The 13,970-nt window shown below is 37.2% G+C and overlaps 1 protein-coding gene across 1 annotated transcript in view; it reads left to right on the top strand.

Annotated features, from left to right (window-relative positions):
• DNTT (DNA nucleotidylexotransferase) overlaps positions 1 to 13,970 on the top strand; it is a 94,912-nt gene that overhangs the window by 61,886 nt on the left and 19,056 nt on the right. Inside the window, exons 9-10 of the mRNA XM_010564904.1 lie at positions 6,517 to 6,780; positions 8,225 to 8,308. Coding sequence (XP_010563206.1) covers positions 6,517 to 6,780; positions 8,225 to 8,308 — 348 coding nt within the window. The remainder of the gene's footprint in view (positions 1 to 6,516; positions 6,781 to 8,224; positions 8,309 to 13,970) is intronic.

Here is a 13,970-nt window from a genome sequence, read left to right as displayed (position 1 = left end):
GGTTAAATCAACACCATCATGCTCTTTGATGCAGCTGCAATGCAGGTTATGGTTTTAATGGTTCCAAAAAGCTTCATAAAGAAAGTAAGAAATTACTTCTGGGCATTAGAGTTTGGTAGTCCATGGCCAAATAGGCCGAGCCATCTGTGTCGATGCAGCTTCATTCACATACTGTGTAAAGACATTCTCATTTTTTGCTTAAAACCTATATAGCTATATTTAGCACAGTTACATATGTACTTTCAACAAAGGAAGAGATACCATTGCTACAGACATTCCTGCACTCTTCATTTTTTCCCTTTGTATTCAGGTAAGTATAATGTTGCATTTTTCTTTTGACTTTTAGGAAAATGAAGAATGTAGATGCCTGCCTGTGCTTACTTATTTTAGTATATTACTGGTCTGTTTTACAATCTATTATTCACCCTTGCTGAAGTGAATAGGTCAGGAAGGGAAAGCCTTGATGTCCCATTAAGGTGGATGGTGAGGAGCAAGTAACCAGTCTCACTTTTTCATTGCTGGAAATATTTTTTTGTAAACAGGGTTCACAGAACAGCAGCACATTCATTATTGAGTGACAGCTGGATTTTAGCAGCAATAAAACCTGTTTCTAAGATACAGAAACGGTTAAAAGGCCAGAACAAAGAGCTTATTTTTTTCAGATGAACGCTCTGCCCATAAGGATGCAGACCTCCTTTGTGAACAGATATTGTCTCACCTTTTGACTCAATGCATTATGAATTTTTGTTGCATTCTGGCTCTGCTTCAGCAGGAGCTGAGGACGTTCTTACCTAAAACAGGCTATTGCATGGTGGTTAGAGCACTGGACATGAGAGAACTTGGCTTAAATCGCTTTAGGCAGAGGATGGGGCTGAATCTGATTGTCCTGCTTATGAGGTTATTGCATAAAATGGGCAGAAGCATTCCATTTCCTGCTATGTTTCATGTGAAGATCCAGGCAGCAGTGGCATTTCTTATGACATCTGATCCTTCTGGTGTGTGTTGTATATCTGTATGTGGGTAAGTATGTATGTATATGTCCCTATCTATCTATCAGTTTATCTTGCTCACCACTGCAAGTGCTCATGGCATAGAGAGAGAGAAACATCTTCATTCCTGGATTCCAGTGCTGGTCTGTCCATTGCTGTTAAAACCAGGCTGTTCAGGACATGCCCAGAATTAGACCATTCTGATGTACAGGGAACTTCAAGATGAAAAAGGGGCCAAGGCAGCTGCATGGTTATGCAGCAGCTGCAAAGCTTTGTATTGCTGATCAAACCTTTGATGCCATTTGCTAATGATTCCTCACCCTAACAGGTCTGACTGCTCCCAGGCATAAGTTCTTTGAGCTGTTCCACTTTATAGAATTCCATGTGCCTCACCTAGGTATTGATTTTTCTCAACTAACATGCCTAGATCCTATTTTGGATTAGCTATAGGTATTTCACTGAAAAAAATCCAGTTTCACTTTATTAAACCATCTCAGAAGGAAATTAAGAGCAACAACATATATACATTTCAGAAAAACATACTGGTTTACATCTTCAGTCGGTATAAAATGGTCCTACTTAGCTTTAACAGAATTAATCCAGCTACCAACAATTGAATAATGACAGCTTGTAGCATTAAAAATAGGATAGGATTTCATTTAATTAAAAATGACAAAGAATGCTAATGACCATATTTGGATTGATTTTTCAGCTGTTGATTTCATATTTTTCTAGAAATTCACACTTTTCCTCAGTTTGATCATGGATTTACTCCAATATCAATGCTATTGATGTGCCAGCACCCAGTCTATTTAAGTAAAAGTGTATAATCATTCTTAAAAGGGAAAATTGTTGTGGATATTAACATAACTGCCCTAAAAACATACATTTGGTTTTGATGATGTTGTAAATTTGTGAAATGAAAATGCCCACATTTTAAAACGATTGTGTAAACAAAGTCTACAGCACTTTATGGTGTATAGATCAAGCTGAAATTTGCAAAGAACTGCAGATTCCCTGGCACAGAGTAATGAGAAGGCTGCTCTTTTGCACCTAGTAGTAGCCAGAGCTTCACACAATCTTCATAGCTGACTGCCCTTTCAGGCAATACTTTTCCAAAATGTACAGAAGTGCCATTTCAGCTTTACTTTATGGGGTGATGGTGATGTCCAGTGCCTAATCAAATTAGGTTAATTGGAAACATTATCCCAATGGATATGACCTAAGCTTTGGCTCCTATTTAAAGGCAATATCCTGACTTTGAATCAGGTGTCAATTGCTTGTTGAATTCAGCACTTGTGTAATTGTTGCCTAATTGCATTTTTTTAAAGTTGAAGCAGATATTTACAGTGGTCTACATCCTCTCATGCTCTTCCTATTAGCTTTAGAAATTGCCCAGCCAACAAACTATGAAAAAACGCTACAGAGTAACCCAGAGAGAGGTAGTCCTAAAACATCTTCCTAGTCACACTTGCTAACTGTGGCCATCTGCAAATACTTAAAATGTATTCAGGTAGAAGACATGGCCTAGTCAGCAAGGGAAAACAGCAGTAGGAAGGCTCCAATACTGATTTGGTGTAACTTCTTCTTGATTGCTTGTTGTTAAATCTCAGGGACCCCAAGGAGTGTTCCCTTGAAGTTCGTAAGTATGAAAATAGGATGAGGGAAACAAAAGAGAGAAGAGATCCATCTCTAAATGCTGTGGTTTAACAGGCAGAATTTGTACTCTTCAAGCAACTGAGAGATCTCAAAGGGAGGACCTTTAGTAAGTGTGGTATCCAGGATGACTTTAGGTAAAGAGAATTTCTTCATTTTTAATACGGGCAATGCAGCAAAAACTGACACGTTAAATTTACCCTGTTTCATTTACTACTATATATTCCTGTAATGAATAGCAAGCTGGAAAAAATGACTGAAAACTAAGTAAAGTTGATGCAGAAGAGATCATCTGTAAGGTGATAACACAGCTAAGCATTAGAATGAAAATACTGATGAAGCAGTGATTACAATGTATGACTAAAAGTTAAAAATGAACGTCTTAAAAGGCCTGAGCATTTTATGTCAAGGCCATTTTATCTATTACAGATACACAGGTAATACATAATCATATCTCCTCAAGAGCTTACAGGCTAAAAATCCAAGTATGGGGTACTAGTGGCCATGTGTGACTGTCCCCAGATCTCACTGAGACAAAACAGTCTCTAGGTGCTTGTCTGCTTGCCCCTAGAGAGAGAAACCACTGCAGGCTGTGATATCTTGCTGGATTTCTCAAGTGATCAGAAACAAAACTCCTTCTAAGACTTCCTATCTACAGTAGGAATTCCATTCCTTTTGTAGTCCACCTAAAGATGGGATTTAATTCCTGATTTCTTGCACCAAAACTGAGGAGATTTCAACTTCACTTGAACAAAGAGGACACAAACACTTATATAGATGGTGGCAAATGTGCAAAATTGGTGATCCGAGCACACCGTCTACAAACACCATACAGGTACTGGAAATGTAGTTACTTGGAACTGTAAAATAAGACTTTACCAAAACTTAATGTAGTTGGAACTGTAAAATAAGACTTTACCAAAACTTAATCTAGTTAGGATTCTGCCTAGGGACATAAATTATTTAGATTCATTCCGGGACATGCTCTGTAATGCCTCAAATCTCAAAGACCAAAAAGGAAAATGAAGCAAAAGATGAGAAAGTGCTGATGAAGTAGCTAGAAGATTTTTATAGAGAATGGGAAGAATGTCAGTGCTTAATCAAAGCTTGAAGTCATCAATTAATGGTCAATGATCAATGAGATTAAAAGCTTTTTTTAGCATTAAAAGCAACAAAATTAACCTGAAGGCAGGCACAGTTTCATCAAAAAGAGAGAGATAATAAGCAGTTATGTGTTAACATTCAACAGCTGTTTTGAGTCTATATTTGGAAATAGCAGGCATCAGTGCCTTGTGACGTTGGGGTAAAATTAAGAAAAAATTACTATCTGTTTTAAAGATAGATGTGAGAGAATACCTGCTAAAATTAAGCATTTTCAAATCAGCAGACTTGGAAACTAGTAATTCAAGAGAAAGAGCTACATAAGGAGTTTTCTCATATTAGTTTATAATAAATCTTGAAAATCAGGAAAAAAATCCAAAGAAGTGAAAGAACGTCAATGCAAGTCAAAGAGTTATCATTAAAAAAGTTGGCCCAGTGATCCATAAACAACCTGTGACTGATTCCCAGTAAAATAATGGGATTGTTAATTTGGAACTATCATCAACAAAAACCTGGAGGCTGAAAATATAATAATACCTATCAGTGTCTCTTCATGGAAATCAAAACTTGTTAAGTGTTTTTGTTATGCTTTTTTTTGGCCAGAATTATAGCTCTGAGCAATAAAAGTAATTTATTGTTGTAAAGTATTCTCCAAGGTATTGAACATATTATCATGTAAAGTTACCACACTTGCACTATATAAAAGAAATAATCAAAACCTGGTGTTTAATATGGAGATATTCTTCCAAAAATCAGTTCATTGTCCCCTGTGTTCGTAAGAGATCTGACCTGGAGACCATTGTAGTTAACCATCGACAGCCATCAAATAAAACCACTTCTATACATGCTTAGCTCAGTATTGCAATTTAAAAAAAAAACACAACACAAAACTAATATGGTTCTTTACCATATATTAAGGGATGTGTTAACTAAAAGTCAGGAGGCATTCTTGATCATGCTTTTTTTATGGTGAGACTAGTATAAGAATTCCTAGTCCAGAGGAAGGAGAATGTGTAAACATTCGAGGCACTTGAAAAGGAGAGACAAAAAATTGATTCAAGGACCTAAAGAAATCCTGATGATGGAAATTTTAAGAAACTGAGTCTATTCATCTCATCAGTGAGAAATCTGAGAAGTGGGTTTGATCGATGTGTAGGTTTAAAGAAATGTAAAAGGAGATATGAAAAGACATGTGACAGTTGTAGGCTTGTTGATCTTGAAGATGAAAACTAATGAGCTTATTTAGTCAGAACATGAAGTTAGTAAGTTCAGCTTAGTAGTTTTCCTTCTAGTAATAACAATTAAACACCTGATAGACTATGAAGAAAGTGATTTATGCACTGTTGTTGCTAACCTTTGTAACAAAGTTAAATTTCTTTTGCAAAGGCAATTCTCAGAAGTCTCTACTTTCTGTGAAATCAGGAGCTCAGATGAGGCAGTCACAGTGGTCTTCTATATTTTATGACTCTATAAAAGCTAAATTAAGGGTGAGTGTACCAGGACTTAGGCACACATCTAAGTGTTTTTGTCATGTGGAACCAATCTCAGAAAGCGGAATCTTTTTGCCAGCTGAGCCCTTCTGCTAGAGATGGCTTCAGTGACACTGAGCATTGTCGTATTATTATGTATCAAGCTCCATTTCTATTCTGAAGACTCAAGGATGAGGAAGGAAGCAGTGTGATGGAAAGTATCTGCTTTATTTCTTTGCTATTGTGTATTTGATTGTGTATTCTTTAAAAAGGATGTGCCGGGCAGCAGAGAGAGGGAGGCTGCTCCTTGTCTTGTCCCAGGTGCTGTGCTTCGGGTGATGAGAGGTTTTCTGGCTGGTGAGGCGAGATTGCGCTTTACCTGAGGGCAGCTGAACATGCAGAGCTGTAAGAAGCTTTGGGAGTGCAGGGTAAATCTGAGCTGTCCAGGAAATCAGTAGCCTTGGAAGCTGCCTAGAAATGCAAAGAACAGGCACAGAGACAGGCCAGAGGAATGACAGAAAGATGCTTTTCCTAAGGGCCTAGAAGGGATAGTGCAGAGTTCGCTGCAACCCCAGGAGCCATTGAAAGGTTGCTGGCTACAGAGCAAGGCTGGAAGAAAGCACGACCTCTTTCCACCCAACCCTTCCTACTGTGCTGGATTAGAAGGAATTAATTTACAATGCTCCATTACTTCAATTTTTCTTACTCTGAATGTTCTTTATTATAAAAAGAAAATCTTGTTTTTATTTTAATAAAACCTGTTTCTTGAGGATCTACATTTTTTTGGTGCACTCCCTTCAAACAGAAGGCATGGGCAGGGCCCTTCCATCTCTCTGGAGACTCCAGACCTTGTCACAAGGAAATCTCACACAACAGACACAGTCCAAATGCTCTGTTCGGCATCTGTCAGCAAGACTGTGCTTCGGACTAATCTGTTTTTCTAGATGTCTGCCATGTGGGAAAGCATCAATCCCTACACAGAAGTTTCTGTTGACATAACTATAAAAGGCTTAGGAGGAAAGGATGGAGGGGAAGAATTGCAAATATTGTCTCCTTAGTACAGGGCAGGACATAGCCACTATCAGATGACTACCACTGCACATTTCCCTCAAAGGGTCTGCTAATATTTTTCAAAAAGCCACAGCTGTTTCATGTCTCTGCTTAGCCCAGATTTGGCCGGGCACAGTTCTGTGTTTACTGAAACTGCATTTTCCATGAATTTTTAAGACAACTGCCAAGAAACTCTGGAATTACAGTAAAACCAGTCCAGCAATTCAATGTGAGCAATGTCTTCTCTTTAGGGCTTACTTCTATATTGTGATATCATTGAATCAACATTTGTAAAGGAACAGCTACCAAGCAGAAAAGTTGACGCCATGGATCATTTTCAGAAGTGTTTTGCAATTTTAAAATTGTATCAGCCAAGAGTAGACAACAGCAGTTACAACATGTCAAAAAAATTTGATATGGCAGAAGTCAAAGACTGGAAGGCAATCCGTGTGGACCTGGTCATAACCCCCTTTGAGCAATATGCGTATGCTCTTTTAGGCTGGACAGGCTCCAGGGTAAGTAACCACAACAGTCGGTGTTTTCTCAGCATTTCTAACCTATTTTTGCTGTTGCTGGACCATTCAGAGTTCATGGATATTTAAAAAATGTTCCTTCTCTCCACATGTCACATTTCATGCTGTCATCAACCTGTGATCGTAGGTTGGAGTTGATGAACTCATCACTGACATTTATGGATATCTCTCTAGAGGAGTTAACATCTATTTTCCTTGAAGCTTAGTATTTAGGGTCATGGACTGAAGAGCTAGATTTTCAGTCAGTTGTGTTGTCTTTTTACATCATGCTAGTGTTAACAAGCAATTTAAATGGTTACTGAGTAGAGAGATGATTAGGAAAGTGTCACAGAATTTTACAGGAAATTAAACATTTGAGGAAGAGATGTTCTGAATTGGAACTTAATTTGTTTTGTAGGAAATTGAAAACAATTTTACATGTTTCTTTTTGGATTAGATAAAATGTTTTGTTTCAGTTGTATTTTGAGTGTTTTAAATTGTAAAATATTGGAAAATTTTAGAATTTACACATTAGTTTTGAACTAGAATAAAATATGTTTTGTTTGATATTTTACTAATTGAAGAAAACTTGAAATGATAGCTACTTTCACAATAGACACAGTGGGTATAATATAAAATAGTACAGTATTTTCAAAATAAAGAATTCTATCTAAATGCAAACTCAAAACTCAAATGATTAGTCTCTCTCCAAACAGAATTATTTTTTAATCTGTTCTACATGCTTGCCTTCTGATGTTCATTTTCTTAGGAAGTGATTACATGGTATAATGGAGAGCTGCTGAGCCTGCTCTGAACACTCTTTTTGATGTGCTAGAAGCAGTACAGGTGCATTGCCACTCTGTTCTACTCAGGTTAATTGGAAGCAGGATGTTATAGACTAGGCAAAATGTTGCAATTGATGTGTTCTCCTGCTGAGCTGATGAGTTACTTCAGTCACTTTTCTTTTTTGAGATAATAAAATGTATTTATTTGGACCCTGGATAAGTTCTGCAGACTTTGGGGTCCTTCTTATCCTGGAAGCATTTGGCTACTTAAAAGCCCTTCTCTCAGCTCCGTAGGTGGGTGTCTACACTAAAAATGCACTTTGTGAGGCCCTTTGGTTGAGTAGGCAATGACTCCATCTTTCTCTGCCTCACTCATCTCCTACTCCCTGTTGAGATAATTCACCTACAGAGTGTGGGAGCCCATCACAGGCTTACTTTGTCGCACAGTGCCCAACTATTCTTGGACTAACCAACGGAAATGATGGACCATTGCCTATCAAAATATTGTCCTTTCAAATGATCAATTTTTTTCAGGCTGTAGTCTTTTAATAGAGGTAATTTTTACATGTTAGTTTATTATTTGGTTTGGTGTTGGAACTCTTATACAAAGGATAACAATTTTGGTTTGTCAGAATTGCTGGTATTTGCTATATCTTTTACAGCAATTTGGACGTGATTTGCGGAGGTATGCTACTCACGAAAGGAAGATGATATTGGATAACCATTCCTTATATGACAGGAGAAAGGTACTGTTTATTCTTAGAAATAAAGCTATTTTGTTTTTATTTCCGAGTCTACATTTTCAGTTTATTTTTTATATTTAAGTGTATAGAATATTTTAGCTTGATTCTCTATCTATTGTGTGGTAAAACAGTCTCACCTTCGCAAGATTTAGTTTCACTGACAGAGCCTGATTAAATCTGAACAAGTAAGTCCAGAAATCTTTTTTGGCATTGCTGAGGTAATTTCTGAAATATAACAAGAAACATACATTAGACAATGGTGTTTGGAAGGAACTGTGCAACCTTCACAAAACTGAGAGCACCTCATCTGCAAGTATTTGAAAAAAGTCTTTTATTGTCCTGTTTCAGAATGAAAGGTCATTTCTGTGTCCCAGGCACAATTTCAACAGGGATTGTGCTGACATTTCGAAGGAAGAAGGGATATTGAGTGGTACAGGCTCAGCTAGAAGGCCTGAGGAAGTTTTTGTAGGGTATCATACTAAGTGGAGATCAGGGATCATCCTGCTTCTAAAGCCCTGCATTCAGAATTCTATGTGGAGTTCTGTTTAGTCAGGCTTGCCAGTCTTGGTAGTAATTGGTAGTATTTCTGGTCTAAATGCTCTTGGCTGCAGTTATACTGATCTCTGCATTTATCTGGCTTAATGTCTGTATTTGTATTAGGCCATTTTAATAATAAACAAAAATCAATATTGAAGATGTTTATTGATGTCATTATAGGGGAAGGCAAAAGTACCATGTCAAGATTTTACATTAATCTTTCCTATATATTTGTTATAGAACAGAGACTGCTTTTAGCATCTCTACTTACATGCAGCATTGTCTCATTGTTTGTCTGTGAGATGCAGCTGTGATCTAAGCCCTCACTCCATTTCAGCTGCCTCCATATGTGCTTGTCAGGCTCAGATGCTATAGCATCCTCAGTTCACATAGAAACCTGGGGAAATGATCAGACTAATGATCCATTTAGTCAAATATCCTGTCTCCAACAATTGTCAATACTAGATGCTTCAGAAGAAAATATATAATCGCATAATAGATAAATATGCTATCAGACGTCTAAGGGGGGAAGTTGCTTCATTAACTCAGGGATGACGTCAGTGTCTTTCTGCCTGTTTTTTATATTTTGAAAACATTCAAAACATAAACTCTTTGCCTCAACATAATATAGCAAATGTTATTATCTGCAAGTTAATATGTGCTCTGTTAAATAGCTTTTTGGGTGCAACAGATAACTGCACTAGGGAAATACAAAGAATTTAAGAAATGCCAGTGTTATTTTTTGTGTGTAGCAAAATTTTCCTGCCTGGTGTACAAGGATCTATCATTATATCTGCTGCTTTTATGCAGAACACTGAGGTGTTCAGTGATGCAAAATGGACACTGTTCATTCACAAACAGCATCAATCAGTATAATTTTTTCTTTATTGTGTTTAGGCTTTACATACTATTCAAAACCTTCTGGGAAAGAAAATGTGAGTTTCCATGTGTATTTCACTGGACTAGCCAGGATGTTTCACAGATAAATGATGAGTTTATCTTCACAATACCCTCTGGGAAGAAAGATGCTCTTCGCAAATTTTCAAGTAAAGAACTGAGGCAGAGAAAGATTTAAGGCCCTAAAAATCCACTGATTTGAAGGGCCCCCTGTTTGCAGTGTCTGGCCTGAATTTTCTCTTGTTGAATATCTGCCTCAGGACTTTGAAAAATACATAGAAATGTGTATATCCATGACATGTTTCCCAAAGCCATCAGCTGTAGCTGTAACTGAATCTCTCGACCTTCTATAAGGCTGAGTCTCAACTTACATTTCCCCACTGCACTGCCCCAAACTGAAGAAACAGCATTAGTGAGAGGATTGAGAAGCAAGACTTACAAAATTTTTCTTATTACTTATAATAATGCAGGAATTCTATGACAAGGGCAAGGAAAAAACAAAACAAAACAAACCTTCAGGGCAAATTTCAACTGTCTTGACCATGAAGTCTAGGACTTCCATATATCAAATGAAGGACATGAATGGATCAATTGTCCCTTTTTGTGGAGGCACTCTGCTTTTGAGTCTGTCCATCATTGTCCACAATAATATCTAAGTCTCCCTTTTCTCATTTAATCCCAGACACAGCCAGTTTACTTCCAAATTTTATTTTCTGCTGCAAAACACAGATGTACTACAGATTTCAAAACAAGAAGTCATGTTAATCTGTTGACACGGCAGAATACTGTTCTTGTCTCTGCTGCATTCTCAGAAATAGCTAAATTACATCAGCTGAAATTTTCCATAAAAAAGAAAATTCTAAGACAGATATGTAACATGAAAAATTTTAGACCAGGCAGCACTGAAGTTATAATCTACTTAAAACAGGGTCTTTTATCAAGTAGTATCATTCTAACAAGAAGCAGGGAGACACCCCTCGCCCTTCTAAGTATTCTACTATTTATAATCTAATGTGTTAAATTAAAATAATTTTTTTCTTATTTTAACTTTGCAATTTTTTATTGTTATTCCCATAAAGGGCATTTTGAACAAAAAGCCTTCCACACTGCCACCCAGTGTGTAATAAAGTCACGAATGTGCATAATACAGCAATGGTGTCTATAACTGTGAAACTTGAGATGATGACCCATAGTGGAAGAGGACAAATTTGCAGTAAGTTGTGTGGCTGCCAAGGTTGATTAATTTTTAGAGACATCAGGTTAGTAAGCTTAAAATCAGTGATTACAATAATTAGTAACTTTAGTGCTGTTTCAGGGAACATATACCCAAATCGTGAAATGTTTAGGGTTTTTTTTTTTCTTAATTTAATTATGAAGACTAGAGTATCTTTACTGTAATTCTAGTGCTTTTATTTAAAAAACATTTGACTCAGGGGGGAACACTAAAAACATGGATGTTTTATCTGTACCATCTCTTAAATTTAGATTGGAACATGAGCGTATGTATTTAATAAGGACATTTTTCTTTGTGGTAAGAAATCTTCCTTTCTCAAAGGAGAGCTTTCTCAAAGCTAAAAACAATCAGGAAGCAGATATCCCTTGTGCAAGCTGATCAAGATCCCTCAGTACAACCTTAATTAAGGTTAATTAGGCACCATAGGTAAAAACTGAATCATCTTTTCCATATTTCTCTCCTTGTTTGCTGAAGAGAGGTTACCTGATATCACTGGCTCTGTCTAGGCAGACAAGCTTTCATGCACAACTCTGGAACACTCACTGGGGTATAATTCAGGAGCTGGGCCAAATCTGTTCTGCTTCGTCCTTCTTTTATTACTCTGTGTGCGTGTACAGCAAAAGGGATGGAAAGGTCAGGGAGAGTCAAACTAATTCTCGATCCTGATGAAGATCAAATCCTTTCTTTAAAAACACTTGCCTGTTGTCATTTAAAATTTTGCAAGCTGGTATAAGTTAATAAACCATGCTGTAGCAGATATACTTTGATTATTATTTTTTTTGATGGAAGGTAACAGTGCCTCTAACAGATTGTATTTCATTATAAAAGACAACAGTTTCCTGGTTTACTCTATGTTCCAATATATAATTTGGTATACTTTATTCTTCTATATTAATATTTATCAGCCCTTTGGCACTGAAGCTTCCTCTGTGGCCCACTGTCTGAAATGTGATGCATGTCAGAGAATCCCAGATTCACACTTTCAAGGGTTTGTATCAGGAGAGAGTCCTGGTTACTTTAGTGTATTTCCAAAGGGATTCTGACAGGAATAGGGAGCATTAACACAGCAGTTAGGAATCAATTACATAGCTTTGCAGAGGGGAACAAAAGGAACAGATATTTCCTCCAGGGACTTGTTACAAAGTTACACTGTGAAATTATTCCTCAGCCTTGATTTTTTTTTTTCCTAGTGTGAATCTTTTTTATATATTTGTGGAGTTTAGAAGACAGCGTGCAACTATCAAACTAATTGTTTTTTCAGTTCTGTAATAAAAAGGTCATTTTGTAGCTCTTCCTTTGGTAGGAAAATTGTGACAACAAAAATTGCAAATTTACTACCAATTATCTGTCAGCCTCTTTTTCATAAAAAGATGAGTGGATGTCCAAATCTGTGCCTCTTTAGAACTGTGTCCTAAAGCTATGGAAATCAGCACTTGTATATACCAACTTGAAGTCTGAAGTTTCTGTGATTTACATCAGCTGGAGATCAAACCTTACAATGATTCCCACAGTTACAGAATGAAGAAGTTCATGGATCAGCCATCAGGAAGAAAAAGAAATTTTATATTCCCTGTGTCTTACTGCTGTTGCCCTGGTTACAAATGGCACGACACATTTATGAACCAGGCCAATAACATTCTCACTGTAAAACTTTCCTGATTCATGAATGAACAATATGCTCTCTAAGTAAAGTAGAAGTGCTTTTGCAAAGAAGAATTTAATTTTTCTGTGTGAACCATAAGTCAGGTCACCTGAAGAATAGGCTCTTCCATAGAAAAAATAAGGTCTTTAAGTTGGAAACCATGGCATCACTGGTTGTTTTTACACCCCTCTGCATTGGATTGGGGGTCATTTATCGCTTAATCCACTATAAAGAACTTCTGGTTACAACATGCGTTGTGTCTAGACTTAATCAGGAGCTAACAGAAGTGTAAGCACTGACCTTAGTTAGGTATTTATGTAACGCAGTCATCAGTTCTCTGTCTGAACTGCAGTTTTTAGTGTGCATGTATATATGCAGTTCGCTACATACGGAGATTTGAAGGGCACTTTCTTTGCAATGATTAAAAGTTTGTGATGTACTAGGGCAGTCGTTAGCAAGTTTTAACTGGGTGAAATGGAGAGAGATCTAGTGGATCTAACTAAAGAAGATACAGCTCTAAACCCTGTTTTAGTTTTAAACAACTGTCTTTAAGCTGAATAACTATCATCTGCTTGCATGAGAATGCAATAAAAGTGTGAATTACTTTCACTTTAATGTTTTATTATTTTTAAAGTGATTTTTAAAGTGGCTGGCAAACCACAGGGTTTCTATTCTTAAAGGAGTAGCTGTCCTTCAAGTATGAGTGCTTCTCCCCTTTTACAGTGTCAGCAACCTGGAATAAGATTCAGGAACCGCAAAGGCTGTTGGCTGCTTCTTTACCAAACTCTGGTGCTATTAGCTAGAGTAGAGTATCCTTGTCATGCAGAAGGGCACTGCAGAGTGTCTGAAGCTGGACTCTATATTGGATTTTTGCACTCTTCACCAAGAGGGTCGGTAAGACTTAATGTGGAATTACTGTTCTCCCATGAAATGGCTCTCGGACTCAAGTGTGTGCTTTTCTTCAGTAAGAATGTTACTTAAGGAAAAACTTCCTGTTCTCCAGAATATGAAATGCTATGGTCCAGTCAGCTTATAAACTTAGCATCATCTTTAACTTTGAAGTTTGCTCCACCATAAATATAATGTCTTATTACCTGTCTGTACTCTCTGTGCCTTTACTTTGGCTCTATGATTAAGCTCATCCAAGTCTCCATTTCTTCTTAATCTGACATCGTCTCATTCACTTTTGTAGACTCCAATAGTTTTGTAGACTCCAATGTTGCTGTCTACTTTCTCCTGGGTACTATTCATAGCACTTCAAAATCCAGGGAATGACTGTAAAAAGGGTGGCTGCAACTTAGTGGTGTAAAATGTCAGTTTGAGAAGTTACTTTCCTTACCCCAGTATTGAAAGGA

Source organism: Haliaeetus leucocephalus, unplaced genomic scaffold (assembly GCF_000737465.1).
Source record: "Haliaeetus leucocephalus isolate CR32 unplaced genomic scaffold, Haliaeetus_leucocephalus-4.0 Scaffold184, whole genome shotgun sequence".
NCBI lineage: Eukaryota > Metazoa > Chordata > Aves > Accipitriformes > Accipitridae > Haliaeetus > Haliaeetus leucocephalus.
The sequence above is the reverse complement of the archived record's forward strand: the minus strand, read 5'-3'. Positions and strand labels throughout refer to the sequence as shown.